Source organism: Danio rerio, chromosome 23 (assembly GCF_049306965.1).
Source record: "Danio rerio strain Tuebingen ecotype United States chromosome 23, GRCz12tu, whole genome shotgun sequence".
In the NCBI taxonomy this organism is placed as follows: domain Eukaryota; kingdom Metazoa; phylum Chordata; class Actinopteri; order Cypriniformes; family Danionidae; genus Danio; species Danio rerio.
Genome location: NC_133198.1, coordinates 6,063,447 through 6,084,912, shown reverse-complemented (window position 1 = coordinate 6,084,912; position 21,466 = coordinate 6,063,447). Strand labels below are relative to the sequence as shown.

Here is a 21,466-nt window from a genome sequence, read left to right as displayed (position 1 = left end):
TCCCCCACAGTCCAAAGACATGCGTTACAGGTGAATTGGGTAGGCTAAATTGTCCGTAGTGTAAGAGTGTGAATGAGTGTGTATAGATGCTTCCCAGAGATGGGTTGCAGCTGGAAGGACATCCGCTGCGTAAAACACGTGCTGGAAAAGTTGGTGGTTCATTCCGCTGTGGCAACCCCGGATTAGTAAAGGAACTATGCCGAAATAAAAATGAATGAATGAATGATTATTCTGACAATACGTTTTATATTGTTGAATTATAAATGATTCTTATTACCATTTAACTAAAGACATCTTTGCTGTGTAGAGTTCCTGAACTAATTTAACTATTAAACGTTATCTCTTTTTTAAAAGATTTTTTTTTTTGCCGTTATTATGATCAGACGGTACCTGGACCGGAAACAAACTTGGAGAAAGAAAGAGGGGGGACTGGATCGAGAAAGTCCCTTGAGCCTGGACTCAAACTCGGGACACTATAGCACAATAGGGCTACATGTTGATACACTGCCCACAACGATTTTAAAAGTTTTGAAAACAAGCTCAGCCGAAAATATTTAACATTTACCTCTGAGCATACAACATAATTGTCTTTAAACGTTTATCAGTAGTTGTTAAAAATCACTGTTTGTATGGAGAAGCAGTCTTTTGTTTGTATTAAAGTCTGGGTCAGTTTTTATTTCAGTATGTTGATGTACTTCCAACTGAAACAGAATATTAAATAGGGGTGGTACTTTCTTTTTGCACATCATTCTCAATGTTGGGCAGTAGCGTTGCTACAAGTAGGGACGCTATTAGCTTAAGTACATTTCTCAGTAGCGTGGCAGTATTATCGCTACTTTCTAAATTAAATAGCTTTTCAGTAACGAAGCTATTTTATTAGTCAAGCAGTGCAGTGTTATATACTATAATGTGTTTCTGTTTAGTACAGAATAATATTTGCAGTAAATAACTGAACTGAACTATTCTGCCTCATATATTTGATATGCTAAGATATGCCTCTTATGCTAAGAGATGATTGACTTGGATTTAAGTTGTTTCTATTTAAAAATGAAAATTGTAAAAATAGCTTAGATGTAGCTAAACTACTTTTCCATGTAGCTTTTAGCTTAGCTTGCTACATTTCCCAGGGGGTAGCTTTTAGTGTAGTCAAGCTACATTTAAAGTAGAGTAGCTAATAGCTTAGCTCATTACATTTTTCAAGTAGCTTGCCCAAGCGATAGACGATGCCATCGTCCATCGCCGATGGCCAATAGACAACACGATGCTGAGCCGGCATCAAGTCATATTACTCTTGACTTAGCTGTAAAATTATACTTGTTTTATCACATCTGAAATGAATTGGCCTTCACGTTAAAGTTGTGAAACACAAAACACGGAGGAAATTATGAGCACCGACAAGGTTAGCTATTCATTTGCCTGAGCCCAGAGACAGTCCATCATGACTGATTAAATCAGAACTGGACAAAACACAGCAGAGAAACTTCATAACAGCCTTCTGAACAGCTAATGCCAGTGTACTGCTGCTGTGCCATTGACATTAGCTGACCCACATGATAAAAAAAAATAGTATAGCAATTTATAGCACATACTATATTGTTCTTGAACCATACTACAGGGTGGGCCATTTGAAATGGTTATCGATATTAACGTCCTGTTTGTGGCACATTAGTATATGTGAGGGGGCAAACTTTTCAAGATGGGGGGTGACCATGGTGGCCATTTTGAAGTCACCATCTTGGATCCAACTTTTGTTTTTTCAATAGGAAAAGAGTCATTTGACACATCACACTTATTGGGAATTTCACAAGAAAAACTATGGTGTGCTTGGTTTCAACATAACTTCTCCCACTCTTCACACACTGAAAGCAACACTGCAGGAGAAATGCCAGCACAGGCTTCCAGTATCCGTAGTTTCAGGTGCTGCACATCTTGTATCTTTACACCATAGATGATTGCCTTCAGATGACCTCAAAGTTAAAAGTCTAACGCCCCATTCACACGGGGCGTTAGCGTCAACGCTTCCCATTCGCTTTAAATGGGTGACGTCAGGCCTTGCCGAACTGCATTGTGGATCCGTCGGTGCCGCTTCAGAGGCATTGCTCACTGCAGAAGTTGGGACTAGCTCAACTTTTCAAGCGCCAACGGAAGCGTCAGCCAATCAGATCGCTGTATGCAAATACACCAGCTAGACAGTGGCCTATTGCTGACTGAATTTAATTGGCTGACGCTTCTATGACGATCCCTTCAGCCCCAACTTCAGACACACCTTCAGTCAAGCGTTGACGCTGAAGCCCCGTGTGAATAGGGCATAAGGGAGTCAGATCAGGAGACCTTGGGGGCCATTTGACTGGCCCACGGTGACCAATCCACTTTTCAGGAAACTGTTCATCTAGGAATGCTCGGATCTGACACGATAATGTGGTGGTGCACCATCCTGCTGTAAAAACTCAGGGGATGTGCCAGCTTCAGTGCATGAAGAGGGAAACACATCATCATGATGCAATTTCAAATATCCAGTGGCCTTGAGGTTTCCACTGATGAAGAATGCCCCGACTATCTTTGTTGTCTATGGTGTAAAGATACAAGATGTGCAGCACCTGAAACGACGGATACTGGAAGCCTGTGCTGGCATTTCTCCTGCGGTGTTGCTATCAGTGTGTGAAGAGTGGGAGAAGAGGGTTGCGTTAACAATCCAACACAATGGGCAGCACATTGAACACATTTTATAAGTGGTCAGAAACTTAATGAAAGAACAAAGTTATGTTAAAACCAAGCACACTACTGTTTTTCCTGTGAAATTCCCAATAAGTTTGATGTGTTAAATGACCCTCTTCCAATTAAAAAAACAAAAGTTGGATCCAAGATGGCCGACTTCACAATGGCCACCATGGTCACCACCCATCTTGAAAAGTTTGCCCCTCACATATACTAATGTGCCACAAACAGGACGTTAATATCGATAACCATTCCCATTTTATTAAGGTGTATCCACATAAATGGCCCACCCTGTACAGTAAAGTGTATTATCTACAACAGTCACCATTTCGTCACCTTGGAATTATAAGGTTCTATTCATGATTTTGAGATATTGAGGTTTTGCATTCCATTAAGCAAACATTATGTGTGTAACTTTTTTTTTTTTTTAAACAATACGTCTTAAAATTTAAACAACTTATAAAAAACATCTCATAATGTAAATAGGTTGTCATGTAATAAGAATATGTCAATAACTCAATTTTGACAAAAATTTCAGATGGAACCTTATAATTCTAAGGTGACGATTTATGGATCAAAAAGTTAATCAAAGTTATTCTTGTTTTGGTTTTAGGACAACTTTGATGAAAATGTTTGATTTACTTCAACTGGGAAGTGAACTGATAAACTGTAATAAATATACTTTAACAAGGATGTTACTGTAGTTTTTACTACAGTAAACAGGTTTTGGTAACACTTTAGAATAGCTATACGTTCTAACTAGTTAATAGTCCATTAAAATACTGTTAGTTAATGAGTTATAAATGACTTGTAAAATAAAAGTGAATAGTTTGTTAATTATTTATAACTGTACCTTGTAGATGGCAAATAGATAACTTACTGGCTGTTAGTAAACAAGTTGTAAATGACTTGTTAACTGTATTTTAATGATTTATAACTACACCTAATAAATTAGTTAAACTTGTTAACTAACAGCTTGTAAGTTATCTATTGGCTATCTAAAAGGCACAGTTATAAATAATTAACAAACTATTAACTTTTATTTAACAAGTCATTTATAACGCATTAACTAACAGTAGTTTAATTATCTACCACAGGACTCACCAACCCTGTTCCTGGAGAGCTACCTTCCTGCAGATTTTAGTTGCAACCCTGACCAAACACACCTGTTTGTAATTATCAAGTGCTGCTTTAGGTACTATTAATTGGTTCAGGTGTGTTTGATCAGGGTTGGGTCTGAGTTCTGCAGGAAGGTAGCTCTCCAGGAACAGGGTTGGTGACCCCTGATCTATTAACTAGTTATAACGGGTAGTTATTCTTAAATGTTACCCAGGTTCTTGTAGTAGAATACATCCTATAGCTGTAAAAAAATTAAAATAAAAAATACAGTATTGGGAAATGTGTTTGTATATCTATAGTTGTTGTAACCAAATCAAAGAAAGAGTTAACAAATTAACTCAAGTTCAGTGGGCATCAAAACACTTTAGTATTTACTTTAAATTACTAAAGTATTTTTTTATAAGAGGGCATAGCTGTTATGATCTCTGAGTATTACAGAAGATGTTATTGATCTGACAAACTCCAGCATGATAGAGAGGGCAATGAGAGAAAGAGAAGCGACAGACACTCACCTCGCCCTGCATTCTCTCCTCCGCCTGAGAGAAGCACGCAAAGAAAACAACCACAGATCCACAGTCAGATACTACATACAGTACAGTACAGTGCAGTGATGAAGATACAGAAATACAACTGGAGACAGAAACAGGGCTGCACCATTTGGTCAGATTGATTTAAGTGTGTTAAATATTAAAACCACGCTCAGTACATCCAAAAGTTTGTTTTTGACTTTTATTACAATTATTGTTATGTTTTTAATTATTTTTTTGGTTTGTTTGTTTGGATTTCTTTTTAATGGAGAAAAGATTTTTCCAAACAAATTTCTATTCATAATAGTTTTAATAACTTATTTCTAATAACTGATTTATTTCATCTTTGCCATGATGGCAGTAAATAATATTTGATTAGATTTTTATCAAGACACTTCTATACAGCTTAAAGTGAGACTTAAAGGCTTACCTAAGTTAATTAGGGTAACTAGGCAGGTTAGGGTAAAGCTTAAAGGGGCTAATAATTTTGACTTTAAAATGGTGTTTAAAAAATTAAAAATTGCTTTTATTCTAGCCAAAATAAAGCAAAAAAGATTTTCTCCAGAAGAAAAAATATTATCAGACCTACTGTGAAAATTTCTTTGATCTGTTAAACATCATTTGGGAAATATTTAAAACAGAAAATAAAATTGAAAGGGGGGCTAATAATTCTGAATTCAACTGTATACATACAGCGAAAAAGTCAAATTCGTACGTAACTCACATTACTTGTAATGCATTACCCCAACACTGTATTTATACACAGACTTCTTTAAAACTTGTACTGTAAAACAGTACTGAAATATTTAAATATAATTAACAAAGCAGAATTGTTGTAAATATCTTTACAATTTAAAAACAATAGATTTTGGTTCATTTATTACACATGGTAAATATTTCCTTCACGTTAAAAAGCAATAACTTGATTTAAATAAAAATAAACTGCTTAGTTTTAAAGTGATTAGTTGGCTTGTCTTGCAAAATTGATAAAAGGCATTGCCTTATAATATTAAGTAAATAAAGTATTTGCATAATTATAAAAAAATAAGTTACATCAACTTAAAAGTTAATGGGTTTACTCACATTTTCAAGTAAAGTCAACTAGACGCTCTTAAACCAAAGAGTTTACAAATTTCTCTTAATTAAAGAAACTAATTGCTTTTCATAGTGCATGAATAGAGGTTGGTTTAGTGCTTAGTTGTTCTCAGTTATTGATTATTTGCCGAATAATTATTCATAATAATACTTATCATTATTATGAATGTTGTCAGCAACTATACATATAAATCCTTTTATGACATTATTTACATTGTTCATATTAACTATTGATCAAGTTATTGCATCCTTGCTGAATAAAAGTAGTTTTTTTAGAGATTGCAATAATATTAGACCATAATATATTAATACAATAACATTAAACATCAGCAAATTATATTACATGGCATGTCTATTTTTACTGTATTTTTAATTATTTCACCCTTGCTGAGCAGAAACAACCTCAAAGACATTAAATACAATATTTTATATATAATAATAATTAATATATAGTTATTATCATAATTATTATTATTAAATAATAAAGTATTAAAATATTAAAATATGAATAATTATATTAATATATAATGAATTTATAATAATTATTGTTTTTAAATGCCCAAACATTCAATTTAACCATAGACTCAATAGAATGCTACAGTATTATAAATTGTGCAGCCCTAGACAGGAATGATATAAAATGCATGTTTAATAAAGCAATGATAGATGATTTCACTATTTATGTGGGTGTTAAGCAGTATTACTTATGGGTGAATCTGTGAATGAAACAAATTTGACATTTTTATTTTTTATTACCTGTCATTTTGACTAATTGGAGTTTTTTTATACTGTTTTGTAAAGCTAAAGAAAGTCTGCTTTTCATCCGACCAAACCTGTCATTTGCAGCGGCTCGACTAACATCTCCTTTTCCAGTAGTGAAAGCAGAGAAAACTTCATGTGGTCTCCAGTAAATCAGCAGGAGAAAACAAACACTCTGAGACAGACAGACAGAAAGAGGTCAGACACTTACTGATGAGTAGCTGGACGAAGCATTGGACACCAGCGACAGGACTGAGCCATGAACTGCAGGATGACAAAAAAGAGAAAAGCACAGTTAGGATGGTCTACATCAGGGGTCTCAAACTCAATTTACCTGGGGGCCGCAGGAGGCAATGTCTGGGTGAGGCTGGGCCGCATAAGGGATTTCACAAAAAAAAAAAAAGTCCTCAAATGTCATTATTAACAGTTTTAATTATTTCTTCTGAACATGAAGTGTCCTGAACATTAATAGAACATTGAGTGAAGATTATGAACAGTTCTTCTGAACATGGCATCTTTTGCCTACTTCTTGCTGCCAGAGACTTGACAGCGCTTCTGCTCACAAATCTGAACCACATTTGGCTTTAGAGCGGAAGCAGTTGAGACCCTCAGTATGGCTTGAAGATGATCATCATTAAGTCTAGACCTGTACTTTGACTTATTGAAGTCCTAGGGAAAAAAGTGGGGGAACTCACTCAAAACTTCCATTCCCTCACCTAAAAAAAAGGCGTATATATGTATAAATAAAACACCCCAACCCCACTCCAGTCACATCAGTCTGTACCAGTCTGTATCTACCTATAATATCAATATATATAAGATGCAGGGCAGGCACGTGCACACATAGGGCTCAACCTGTGCAGAGCACATGCCCTTTTTAGTCTTGCATGGAAAGTGCCCTTCCAAAATGATCAAAAGTGCCCCCGCGACGCGACACACCCTCGGTCCCGCCCTTTAGTAGGCGCGCGATAACACCGCTCTTGAGTACGCGCGCGACAACACAGCTGATCAGAACGCGCGCGACAACGCGCACTGAGTGACAAGCGCGCTGTGTACGGATAGAATCAGCGGAGCGGGGAGCGATCCCTCTCCCCGCTCCGCTGATTCTGTCAGAGTACAGCGGTCGGCGCGGGCCACAAAATATTGCACTGAGGGCCGCAAAGGGCCCGCGGGCCGCGAGTTTGAGACCCCTGGTCTACATTGTTTACAATTACCGTATATTAAAAAATGAAAAGTTAAGTCAACTTAACAGTTAACGGATTTCATTCAAAGGTATGATCAACAAAGGTATCCAACAAACAAAATACTTAGAATTTTAGAATTTCCATTTATTCTGTGATTTTTTTTTTCAACCACTAACAACTACTTACTATTTGCGTGTTCAAACAACAACCAAGTCTCGGAAGCTATTAAAAAATAACCCAAAAATGTCCTTAGTGATGCTTGAAGGTTAAGGGTGGTTCTTCATTTATTCATTCATTTTCTTGTCGGCTTAGTCCCTTTATTAATCCGGGGTTACCACAGCGGAATGAACCGCCAACTTATCCAGCACGTTTTTACACAGCAGATGCCCTTCTAGCCGCAACCCATCTCTGTGAAACATCCACACACACTATTCACACACACACTCATACACTACGGACAATTTAGCCTCCCCAATTCACCTGTACCGCATGTCTTTGGACTGTGGGGGAAACCGGAGCACCCGGAGGAAACCCACGCGAACGCAGGGAGAACATGCAAACTCCACACAGAAACGCCAACTGAGCCGAGGTTTGAACCAGCAACCCAGAGACCTTCTTGGTGTGAGGCGACAGCACTACCTACTGCACCACTGCGTCGCCCTGGGTGGTTCTTAGGGTAAATTAAATTATTTAAATAGTATAATATGCACTGCGCTCTTATATATTTTTTTTTGCCTGGTGTGTGGTCTCTAATATTTTAATTTGAACGTTGTTGTTTTTTTATATTATTTTATTTTCAAAAAGTTCACTATAAAATATATTCAAATGAATGCAGATCACTATTTCTTTTTTTTTCAAACACTTATTTGTATAATAAAAAAAGAGAGGTTATTTTAATAAGAGAGCAATGTTGTACAGCCTCTGGCATCTTTTGCTCACCGTCATCATTGTCTCTGTCTCTGAAGGAGCCGGAGCGGATCATGCTCTTGGGCCGCTCGGCGAGGGACAGGGTGCTGCCCAGTGGAGAGGCCTGATAGAGCTCGAAACTGGCCTCATGTGTGGGGATGCTGTTGGATCTGGTCATCCGAGGTGTTCCTGAGGTGGAGCTGGGACTCACTGCACATTACACACAGCAGAGGGAGACAGAGCTCATGAGTCACGGGAAGAAAACACTTGCATCGTGCATTTATTTCAGTCGGTTAAACAACAAGGGATGAAATGCATAAATCCTTTTTTATGTTCCTTTTTAATTCATTAAGTTAACAAATAATTAATTTATTTGTTTGTACAGTCTGCATTAATTAGTGCATGTTATCCTGAGAAATCCCCTAATCTTTTATCAGTCATGGCCTTGTTGGGAGGGAAGATTTTTTTTTAAATAATAATAATAATCAACTATTATAATTATTATAAGTGAATTAATAATAATAATAATAATAATAATAATAATAATAATAATAATAATAATAATAATAATAATTATTATTATTATTATTATTATTAACAACAACAAAAACAAAAACAACACCAACAACACCACTAATAATAATAAGATTATTATTATTATTATTATTATTATTATTATTATTATTATTATTATTATTATTATTTTTATTGGTGTTGTTGTTGTTAATAATAATAATAATAATAATACAATTTTATAATTATTTTTAGTAAATTACTACTACTACTACTACTACTAATAATAATAATAATACAAATAATAATAATATTAATAATAATAATAATAATCAATTATTATAATAATTATTTGTGAATTAATAATAATATTAATAACAATTATTATTGTTATTATTATTATTATTATTATAATTATTATTATTATTATTACTATCATCATAATTATCAATATTATTAATGCACTAATAAATATTATAATACTTGAATATTATTATTATTAACAACACCACCAATAATAATAATAATGATAACAATAATGATAATATTAATAATAATAATAATAATAATAATAATAATAATATAAAATTACAACATTTTATTTATTGTTAAATTAAATGTTCGTATGACATTTCTGCTGTATTTGAATATTTTATTTTACATGTTATTTTATAAAATTATTTATAAAAATTTATAAAATTTTACCATAATATTTAACTTATATCATATGCACATAAAAGTCTGTAGGAAAATTCATATCCGGCTATAGTTTTTACTATCTATACTCATTTTATTTAAATTAGTTTTAGTTATTTTAATAAATCAAGATTATTTTTGACCCCCTTCTTATCTCCTTAGTTGTCTTTTTTTATACTTTTTAGCAATGCAATTTTAAAATAAGACTAATTTGGTTGTTTTAAAAATAAACCTTTTAAAACCTTTTTAAAATCTTGAACTATTTATGAGCAAAATTTGTACAGCATCAATTAATCACATCTCAACATTTAATAATGCAATATAAACATCCAAATGCATGCTTGTTACGTTAGTGAGATAACGTAAATTAACAATGAGCAACTGTATTTTCATCAACTAACTTGAACAAATACTGTAATAACAGATTGTTCATCGTTTGATCATGTAAATGCATTAACTAACATGCACTAATACCACCTTATTGCAAAGTGTTTCCGTATTTTTAAATCTGTGTCAGAGAATGAGAGGTATTGCAGACACTCACTGATGTTTGTCAGGGGTAATTTTCCTGTCAGTGATGGTAAAGGATACTGTGGTGGACTGCTGGCCTCAGTCGAGCTCATGATGGTGTGTGAGTGTCGTCTCTCTTTACTGTCCTCCTCTGCCTGCGACAGGAGCTGTTGACTGATGCAAGATAAAGATAAGACATTACTTTACTGCATCAGATCAAACCATCTACACATCAGGAGAAAAAAAAACAAAAAACACTATCGTGAGGTTCAATAAGAAGTACCTTAAGCCTTTCTTTGGGAGAGTATTTCTGTCCTTTTGTGAGCTAAAAGGAAAGAGAGAAAAAGTGCATTATTCAAATGACAGGACATTTCTACATGAAGAAGAAGAAAACTAAAAATAGAGTGGTGCAATCTGTAGAGCTAAATGAGCAATTAGCAGTTCAGTCTGGGGGATTATTAGGGGATATTTAATCAGTGTTTTAAGATAATAGACAATTGTTCTGCTTTGAGTTTTGCATGGCTGTAAAGTGAGTTATGAATGTGCTTAAACATGCACTAATGTTGCCTTTACTTAAAGGGTCCTGACACCCCCCACTTTTGGTTCAGGTCTACCTTAGAATTTTTTCAAAAGATGCATGATAATGGGCGTGGAAATCCGCGAGCAGAGCAGGAGTGGGCGTGGCCAGCAGGGGAGAAAGAGGGGAGCGAACAACTGTTATCAGCTTACAAAATGAGACACAAACCGTGAGGAGACGCATGATTTTATAGTTTAGAAAGTTGAAATGCAAAGAAATAAACAGTAATTTAATTTCCTGCTACATTTGTCATTATATATATATATATATATATATATATATATATATATATATATATATATATATATATATATATATACATATATATATATATAACCACAATTTATATCATTATAAAGATAATTGATTTGATTTACAGTCAGCCTGAACTGAGCCCCGCACACTGAGTGGACGTTTTATTGAAGTATAAATCATCGAACTTAAAGTGTCACTAGATTCTACTTCGAGGAACAGTTTAATCTTTATTAATAACTTCCCAGTGAAGACGCGATAAAGAGAGCAAAAGACGAGCTGCTGAACAGTAGGCTTATTAGATTAAATGAAATAGATGGCATGTCCTGTTTCAGACGCATTAGCATCCTTAGCTCTTCATCTCAGCACCGGCCTGCACTACACACCGGTATAAATAATGAACAAGACTGAGGCCATGGGCTACTGTCTGTGTTTTAATCTGATAGGCAAGAGTTAACCAGTTATTTCTATTGTTCTTTTTAGTAAAGGACAGTGCATGGATGAAAATAAGCTGTGTGCCAGGAAGAGTGAGCCTCTTTTAGATGTTTCCACTGACACACCCAGAGATGAGCAAAACACACTGAACTCTACTGAACATCATTGTTTTAATGTGTTCATTTACACAATCCTTGCTAATGTTATATTATATTATATTATATTATATTATATTATATTATATTATATTATATTATATTATATTATATTATATTTTATTATATTATATCATATATTATATTATTTTACATTTTATTGTATTATATTATATTATATTATATTATATTATATTATATTATATTATATTATATTATATTTTATTATATTATATTATATTATATTATATTATATTATATTATATTATATTATATCATATATTATATTATTTTACATTTTATTGTATTATATTATATTATATTTTATTATAATATATTATATTATATTATATTACATTATATTATATTATATTATATTAAATGATATTATATTGTATTATATTACATTATATTATATTATATTTTTATTATATTATATTATATTTTTATTATATTATATTATTTTACATTATATTATATTTCTATTATATTACATTATATTATATTATATTATTTTACATTACATTATATTTTATTATATTATATCATATTATATTATAATATTTTACATTATGTTATATTTTTATAGTATTATATTATATTATATTATATTATATTATATTATATTATATTATTTTACATTACATTATATTATATTATATTTTTATTATATTATATTATATTATATTATATTATATTATATTATATTATATTATATTATATTATTAATTTTAAACTTATCCAGCATGTTTTTACACAGCGGATGCCCTTCCAGCTGCAACCCATCTCTGGGAAACATCCACACACACACACACTAACACAAACACACACTACAGACAATTTAGCCTACCCAATTCAACTGAGAACCCACAGAAACCCACAGCTCAGACAGAGTGACCATCAGGTTATTGATCACCTTTCCGACTAAGGCCCTTCTCCCTTGATCACTCAGCATAGATGGCCGGCCAGCTCCACCTGGTGGTTCCAAACATCTTCCACTTTTGGATGATGGAGGCCACGGTGCTCATTGGAACTATTAGAACAGCAGAATTTTTTCTGTAAGAGTACTACAGACAATTCCTTTGTCTTCATGCTTGGTTTGTGCTTTGACATGAACTGTCTAGCCTGGCACCTTATATAGACAGGTGTATGCCTTTTCAAATTAGGTCCAATCAACTGAATTTCCCACAGGTGATCTCCAATTAAGCTGCTGAAACATCTCAAGAATGATCAGTGGAACCAAAATGTACCTGAACTCAATTTCGAGCTTCACGGCTAAGGCTGTTAATATACATGTTATTTTTTAGGTTTTGTATTTTTAAGAAATTTGCAACAATTTCAAAAAATCTTTTTTTTTTTTTTACATTGTAATTATGGGGTATTGTGTGTAGAATTTTAAGGAAATAAATGAATTAAATCCATTTCGGAATAAGGCTGTAACATAAATAAATGTGGAAAAGGTAAAGGGCTATGAAGACTTTCATAGGCACTGCATATAGAGAAAATCGAAGCCTGCTGCAGTCTCTAACCTGTCAGTTGTGAGTGAGAGTGATGCCCTGCCGTTGGTCCAGCCACCGGACACCCCTCTGTCCACCGTCCCACCCCCTGGAGGACACACACTCATCTGCAGAGACAGAGACTCCATGCTGCGGGTCAGGCCAGAGAGGCGTGGGTACAGCGAGGGTGAGCCGCTGGAGCTGGAGAAACACTGAGAAGAGCTGATGCTGAGGACTGGAGCCGGGGTGGGACTCAGAGAGCTGGAGATCAGTTGTCCTGAGAGGTCCGGCACTTTGGAGTACGGCGGCACTTTTGGAGGAAGATGGTCCTCTGGACTGGTGGTCTCACATTCCAGGCTGGTAGAGGAGATCTTTTCTAGGAGAGGAGGCTTGGAGAGAGATCGAGCACTGGAGGGCCTGTGGATGACATGATGCAGATATAACATGTATCGGTTAGTGTATATTACTTCTTGTGTTACTATAATATAATATAATATAATATAATATAATATAATATAATATAATATAATATAATATAATATAATATAATATAATATAATATAATATAATTTAATATAATATAATATAATATAATACAATACAATACAATATAATTTAATATAATATAATATAACATAATATAATATAATATAATATAATATAATATAATATAATATAATATAATATAATATAATATAATACAATACAATACAATATAATTTAATATAATATAATATAACATAACATAATATAATATAATATAATATACTTTAATATAATATAATATAATATAATATAATATAATATAATATAATACAATACAATATAATATAATTTAATATAATATAATATAATATAAAATAACATAATATAATATAATATAATATAATATAATATAATATAATATAATATAATATAATATAATATAATATAATATAATATAATATAATATAATATAATGCAGCTTGTCAATCAAACAATAATTGCTATCATTTATTCATTTTCCTTCAGCTTAGTCCCTTTATTCCTTTATTAACCGCCAACTTATCCAGCATATGTTTTATGCAGTGGATGCCCTTCCAGCTGCAATCCAGGACTAGAAAACACCCATACACACTCTGGCATTGACACACATACACTATGGCTAATTTAGCTTATTCAATTTACCTATACCATACCCGGGTGAACACGGGGAGAACGTGTAGAGTCAATCTAGGGCCACATATACTTGCAAAATAAAAGAAAGTTTTGCAATTAAAAAATAAAGTACTGAGCAAAAAAAATAATAATAAAATAAATAAATAAATAAATAAATAAATAAATAAATAAATAAATAAATAAATGCATTTCCAAATTTCCAAATGTTGCAAAGCAACAAATAATTTTTGAGATATAAAAAAAGAATTTGCTAACAAAAATAAAGAACTGCAATAGGAAAAGCAAGTTTTGAAAAATTAAAATGAAATTTGTAAACAACAACAACAAAAAAAAGAACTGCAAATAAAAATCAAGCAGTGCAAAAAAACTAAAATATTTGTGACTAAAAAAAACTATATAAATTTGCAAAACATTTTATAGCATTGCCTTTACAAAACCTGTCTAGTCAATTGCAATGCTCACTTTGATTTGTCGTCAGATTGCGATGCTTTTGTCACTTTGCACTTCAAGTTTCTGCGTATTTCACTTTGTGGCCCTGATTTGACAAGGGGGCGGAGTCAAGCGAACTTCTGCGTTTATGGTAGGCCTGGACCTGCCTCCATTTAAGTGACGTCATCATCTGGAGACACAGTATCACCGAGGTGGTCTTATAGCCCAGTAGGTATGGGCCTGCCGTAAACAAAGTTCCGTTGTATCAATTGGATTTGTAAAAGCAATGCTATAAAAAAAATGTTTTGCAAATATATATAGTTTTTTTTTTTTTTTTTGTTGCAAATATTTTTTTGCACAGCTTCATTTTTATTTGCAGTTCTTTTTTTCATTTACAAATTTCATTTTTCTTTCTCAAAACTTAATTTTCCCTTTGCAGTTCTTTATTTTTGTTTGAAAATCTTCTTATTATTTCTCAAAACTTAATGTTTGCTTTGTGATTTTTGGAAGTTCACATTTATTTATGTCAAGAGCTTGTTTGGCGTGCTGTCCCGGAAGAGAGCCCTGAGCATCTGAGATCCTCGAGCCCTGGGCTCCCTCCCGTTTGCAGGACGAGAGGGGAGTTTGAGCTCAGGTAGATCTCCCCCCGGCTTATTGTAGCGTGACGGATATGGATGACTGAGGAGAGGAGTACTCGCTGAGAGCTTGACTATGGTATACATTTTGTGTGTTCAATTTACTTAGGGTGCATGATTTGGACTGTGGGAGGAAACCGGAGAACCCAGAGAAAACCCACGCGAGCATTCTGGTGTGAGGCATTAATGCTAATTACTGGGGCGCCGTGTCCCCTGTTTGAAAATTAGGGAAAGTTAGGGTTTGGGGGTTCTTCGAGACGAAGATAGTGAGACAAAAAACTCTGGTTAGTTATAGTGAGTTAGGAATCATCCGATTGGATAATCGATCATGCACTGATGCTGGAACAGCTAAGAACAATCATAAGCACACGATCCTCTCGAAATCTCTCGAAGTTTATAAATTAATTTCACTTTTCTTTTCTTCAAGACGAAGATAGTGATACAAGAAAACTCTGGTTAGTTATAGTGAGTTAGGAATCATCCGATTGGATAATCGATCATGTACTGATGTTGGAACAGCTAAGAACAATCACAAGCACGTGATCCTCTCGAAATCTCTCGAAGTTTATAAATTAATTTCACTTTTCTTTTTTTTTTGCTCAGTACTTTATTTTTTGTTTGCAAAACTTTCTTTTACTTTGCAGGTATATGTGGCCCTATATTGACTCCATAAACATGCAAACTCCACACAGAAACGACAACTGACCCAGCCGGGACTAGAACCTGTGACCTACTTGCTGTGAGGTGGCAATGCTAACCACTGAGTCACCACGTTTTTTTCTATTAACTGCGAAAAAATGATCGATAAAAGGTTTACAATAAACCTCTATATGTTTACCTGCAGGCCCTTTGAGACAAGCGTGCATGCGATGGAAAGTCAGATTTGTCTGGGCGCATGACAATCGCATATCATTTATCATTCAGCTCTTGTCGTTACGCTCTCAGAATGTAACATATATTATTCAAATTAGCAAAATATAACTAAAAATAACTTAATTTTCTGACCTGTGAGAGTTTGGAGAGGGCAGCTCTGAGTATTTCCCCAAACTAGAGGGTTGTCGTAGCCCCAGCAGTTTGGATGGAGGCTCCGGCGCACATTGAGTGGGTGTCAGTGTGCCGTTTTTCAGCGATCCCCCTCCGCCACACTCAGAATCAGACGCCACGGCCTTGGCTTTGGCCTTCTCTTTCTCTCTGTCAGTCTGGTTGACGGGAGTGCAGCCGCCTGTACTGGCCCGATGCGAGCTCTTGCCTGGCTCCTTCAGTCGGGACGGGGCCGGGACTGTTTTCAGGCCCTGAAGACCAATGTCAATGTTGCTGCTGACAGGACGAGCACCCGGACGGCCTCCTGTCAGACTCAAAGTGCTGGTTTTAGCAGGTCTGGGAAGGCTGCGGTACTGGATGTTGTTTCGTGCATTTGGAGCCATGAAACCTTGATCGCAGTTTGAAACGTCTAGGCTGGTCTTTCGTCCTCCACCAGCAGAAGGTTTCACTGGGATACCAGAGGTTTTGGGAGTTTTGTTTACAATTGTAGAGTCTACTGGGACAGTATTTGGTCCGGTTGTAAGAACAGTGGCAGTGCCGGTAGTTGGAGTGTTTTTCTTGTAGCCGAAGGAGTTTGTGGTGCCAGCGGAGGGACGGACAAGCCCGGATGGAGGTTTTCGGTGCTCCCCGCGGTCTTTCCCGGCATCTGAGCTAGAGCGCTGAAGTCCAGATGATTTCACAGCCATTTTGGCCTTGTCCACGACTCGCTGATCATTCTTTGGAACTGTAGACAAACAGAGATAAACACAATTAGACATCTATCAAGAAGAATTACAAACATCAGACTAAGACGAAGGAGCTTTTGGCATTAAAGAACATTTACAGAGATGTAAAAAACTCTAAATGCAGCCTAAAATTTACTTCTAAACTGAGCATTTTTAACTCTTGTTTGTAGGTTCAGTAGTTTTTAACATTTTTATGGCAAATAATAAATTATTTTCCTTGTCTTTATAGGGAAATAACTCATCATAAACAAAGGAGGTTGACTAAAAATGCTAATTTTTGGTGGAAATTTTGATTCCATTCAAAACAAAATCACACTGCAAAATAAAAAAGGTGAAAGAATAAAAACAAACAATCATTAAAGGGGTTGTTCACCCCCAAAAATGCCTAAAATGACAAATGTAAAATTATTTAGGCTACTCAAGCCTTCACTTGTTCCAAACCTGTCTAAGTTTCTTTCTTTCGTTGATGACAAAATAAGATATGTTGAATAATGTTGCCAACTGGTAGCCAATTACTTACTGATTTTTAATACTGTGGATTTCAATTTTAACATGGTTTACAATATAAACATATCTTCTTTTATGCTCCAAAAAAAAAAAAAGAAAGAAAGAAAAGGAGATGGAATATAAATATTTTAAACCACTTGAGTAAATTTTTGGTGAAATATTTATTTATTTATTTATTTATTTATTTATTTATTTATTTACATATTTATTTATTTATTTATCTATTTATTTATTTATTTTTTTTTTTAATTGCCAGTGTGTTAACATCATGTAAGGACACAAAACATTCACAAACAAAAACCTGTAGAACAATTTTTAAGCAAAACTCTTTTAGTTTCCCAAGAAAATCATAGGGACGTGAAAATTTTGTTCTTCATTCATTCTGACAAATTAAACCAAAGATTATTCATTCATTCGTTCATTCATTCGTTCATTCATTCGTTCATTCATTCATTCATTCATTTATTCATTCATTCATTCATTCGTTCATTTATTCATTCATTTTGATTTACACAGCATATGTTTTTCCAGCCGCAACCCAGTACTGGGAAACACCCATATGCACTAATTCAGACACACACTCATACACTACGGTCAATTTAGTTCATTCAATTTACCTATAGCGCCAGTGTTTAGTTGTCTCATAAGCAGATCTACAGTATATAGTCTATAAACTCAAATATACTTAAATATCATGACATTTTAATGAGCTCATCTGCCCACATGATGCTAATGAACTGCAGAGCTTGTACAAACATATTACATAGACAGTTTAGGCTCATTGACAAAAAAATGTGTCAGCCTACTTTTTTTGCAAAATGTGTTACTCTGGGTAACTTTTATTTTGTACATTTTGGATGAGATATGTACTAGAAGGCCCTGTCTACATTTTTTATTTTTTTTAATGTTACTCAGGGAACATTTGGTTGTATGTTTTAGACACACGTCATTCTTGTACATGTCCATAAGATGGCGGAGCTTTTTTGTACAGTGAACCACTGACCTAATCCCAACCAATAGTGTTTTCAAAAGCAAACGTAAGAGACAAATGCACTGTGAGCACATAGTTTTATCATGATTTAATATTGTGTACTTCGCCGAACTCAATCCGAGTGCTCTGCATCACAAGCACAACACTGCTGGTAGCATGGTTAGCTACCAAGCAAACTGACAATGGCAGAGAAGTAAATTCGAGTAAAATAATCTTTTGTTTATAGATGATATGTCCCTGCAATTACCCCCAAAAAATCTAATCTAAAGCACATATTTCCAATAAGTCTGTGATGCAAATACACTAATCGGCCACTTTATTAGGTACACCTTAAGCCTGGTTTAGACTTCTGCGTCAAGTGACCGGCGCAACTCACGGCGCAGGCAACGCGCGCAGCTGTGCATTTATACTTCTGCGCACTGTCTCTGTTGGTCTGCATTAACACTTCCGAAACGCTAGTGGGCAGTGAGGTGTAAATGTTCCTCTGTGTCGAGTTTCTTCACTTCTGTTTTGCTATTCTGAACACTTCCTGGATGTACAAGTGACTCAAACTCGCTCATTTTGAGGCAGGAACCGGCGGACGTGCAACAACTTTAACCATGAGGTAAACACAGAACAAAACTTTCCATCCGGAGCTCCTTCACGGGACTCCACACTTGTAAACAATCGCTCGCGCCATTCGCGCGGCTTTCGGTCCCGCCCAGACTCGTCAGCGCTACCAAGCCGACCAATCACAGAGCTTGCGCTACGCGTTGTTGCGACGTGTAGTTACAATTTTTGAGAGGTGCACGTCAGTGACGGCGATGGCCACGGCGAAGGGCTATGCGTCAGCGCCGTAGCCTACGCCGGTGTTTGACGCAGAAGTATAAATCAGCCTTTACTGGAACCCGGTTAGCCGGTTACCTTCAAAACTGCCTTAATCCTACATGGCATAGATTCAAAAAGATACTGAAAACATTCCTCAGAGATTTTGGTCCACATTAAGATAACAGCAGATGATGTGAATCTCCTTTTCCACCACATCCCAAAAGTGCTCTATTGGATTGAGATCCGGTGACAATCTTCTATTGTACAATTGTTGTGAGCCTGTGCGAATTGTAGCTTCAGTTTCCTGTTCTTAGCTGACAGGAGTGGCATCCGGTGTGGTCTTCTGCTGCTGTAGCCCATCCGCCTCAAGGTTAGACATGTTGTGTGTTCAGAGATGCTCTTCTGCATACCTTGGTTGTAACGAGTGATAATTTGAATTACTGTTGCCTTTTTATCTGCTTGAACCAGTCTGGCCATTCTCCTCTGACCTCTGGCATCTATAAAGCATTTGCGCCCACAGAACTGCCGCTCACTGGATATTTTCTCTTTTTTGGACCATTCTCTGTAAACCCTAGAGATGGTTGTGTGTGAAAATTAAAACATGCTGCAAAACCAATCAGTTTTTTGACCTTGCACGCATATCAGCATGTTGTTGGAGACCCCTAAAACCAAAATATGACCTATTTAATGCAAAATAGGTGCTCTTTAAGATACCAAAATGGCACCTTTGCTCTAGCATATGATAATTTAACTCACTTAAGCCAAATGTACAATGGAAAAGTGCTACGGATTCACTTTTGAATGGCCATCAAAGTCTTCTGAATTTCCTCAAAGGCAGCCTTTACATTACATATTTACCTTTGAGGGCAACGTCCAGGAAAAGACAAATCTAACCACACCCTGCTATAAAGTAAGCTTTCACACTTCTTTCATCACTGCAATATATGCGCACCATGAACACAAACAGATGCACAGGCTCTCTTCATTAGAATAATGCAGTGCATGGACACAATCCATCATGAGCTAAACACTTTACGGCTTTAATGCTGCTGACTTTAATTCACTTCACTATAACATGACAGACTGCGTAAGCGTTCAAGACATTAACTCAACAGAGGACCCTTGAAGTCACGGAGCTCTTGGATGGAGTGAGCACGGCACAACTGTTACAGTACTGACAACACGAAATGAGCAAAACTTGCCGAGCCCACCCTGACGGTCATCTGGATCCTCTCAGAGATATTTATAAATATGCAGCAGAAAAAAAAAAAAAACAGGCCAAAAACGCTATCAACTGTGACTCGATCTCCAAGTGAATGGGAAAACACACCAATCGGATCTTACGCAAACTTTGAAATTGGCTTTACTATAACAGCGCCATTCACTGTACGCAATAAACCCTGGCAGGATTAACTTAAGCAATTAAACGGCTCAATTAGCAGACCACACAACACATAAAAATTAGTGTAACGATGAAACACAGCGTGTATATTTCATCTGTCATGAGGTGCTGTAATTCACACCACTGCCACCCAGGACGACGGCCAGCACAAGTAAATACAGCTGACGTCGACTCGAGATGAAGATTAGATGCGAAAAGAAATATGTGGAGTTACGTAGGCCATTAGCAGACGATGACTGGATTTAATGCTGGCATGTCTGTATCTAAATAAATAAAGATTGTATCTTTTTTTACATGTTTGTTTAGACTGGAGGGAAACAGTAAAACTGAGTCAGAAACAGAGAAAGAGAGTCAATGGAAAGTGAAAATATTGGACTGGGAGATCTAAAGTGGCTAACTGAAAGAATCCAAGCATTAAGCTATCAAACTGACAGAGATACAGCAGTGAGAAGAGGAGTGCGGATAGCTGTGATTTGACTTCCTAATCAGTATAATGGAGCGCTTGTAAGACAACAGCATATATATTGTGTTAAACATGGTCATATTGTTCAAGATTGGATAGCATAAAGATCAATTTCCTTGAAACCCAGGGCTTAATTATTATTTGAAAGGTTTGCTAATGCAAGTCTCATTACATTTACAGGGTCTATTTAATGGCTGTCTAGTTTTTCAATAGTGCTGTTTCTTTTAGTTATTTTTTTTTCCATAGGGACTTTAAAAGAGGCTTTGTAATCCTAATTCGTTAGCCTAATGCGGCCCATGTGGAAAATGACAAATTTGGCCCAAATGATGGAGGACAAATGTGGGACACAGTTGGCAAAATAGTGGCCTA

At 35.3% G+C, this 21,466-nt stretch overlaps 1 protein-coding gene across 21 annotated transcripts in view; it reads right to left on the bottom strand.

Moving 5' to 3' along the window:
- The window catches only part of nav1a (neuron navigator 1a), a 270,784-nt gene that overhangs the window by 30,393 nt on the left and 218,925 nt on the right, over nucleotides 1-21,466 (bottom strand). For 12 of the 21 annotated variants that reach the window (XR_012398958.1, XR_012398959.1, XR_012398963.1 and 9 more), the window contains 6 exons: nucleotides 16,167-16,926; nucleotides 12,973-13,356; nucleotides 10,308-10,349; nucleotides 10,059-10,198; nucleotides 8,339-8,515; nucleotides 6,427-6,479 (listed from right to left, as the gene is read on the bottom strand). Coding sequence is in view for 15 of the 21 variants with exons in the window: in XM_073939763.1 (XP_073795864.1) it covers nucleotides 6,427-6,479; nucleotides 8,339-8,515; nucleotides 10,059-10,198; nucleotides 10,308-10,349; nucleotides 12,973-13,356; nucleotides 16,167-16,926 (1,556 nt within the window). In the remaining 6 variants the exon portion in view is untranslated. Of the gene's footprint in view, nucleotides 1-4,346; nucleotides 4,371-6,426; nucleotides 6,480-8,338; nucleotides 8,516-10,058; nucleotides 10,199-10,307; nucleotides 10,350-12,972; nucleotides 13,357-16,166; nucleotides 16,927-21,466 lie in introns of all 21 variants that reach the window. The other 9 variants (XR_012398960.1, XM_068216849.2, XM_073939765.1 and 6 more) reach the window with 1 other exon arrangement.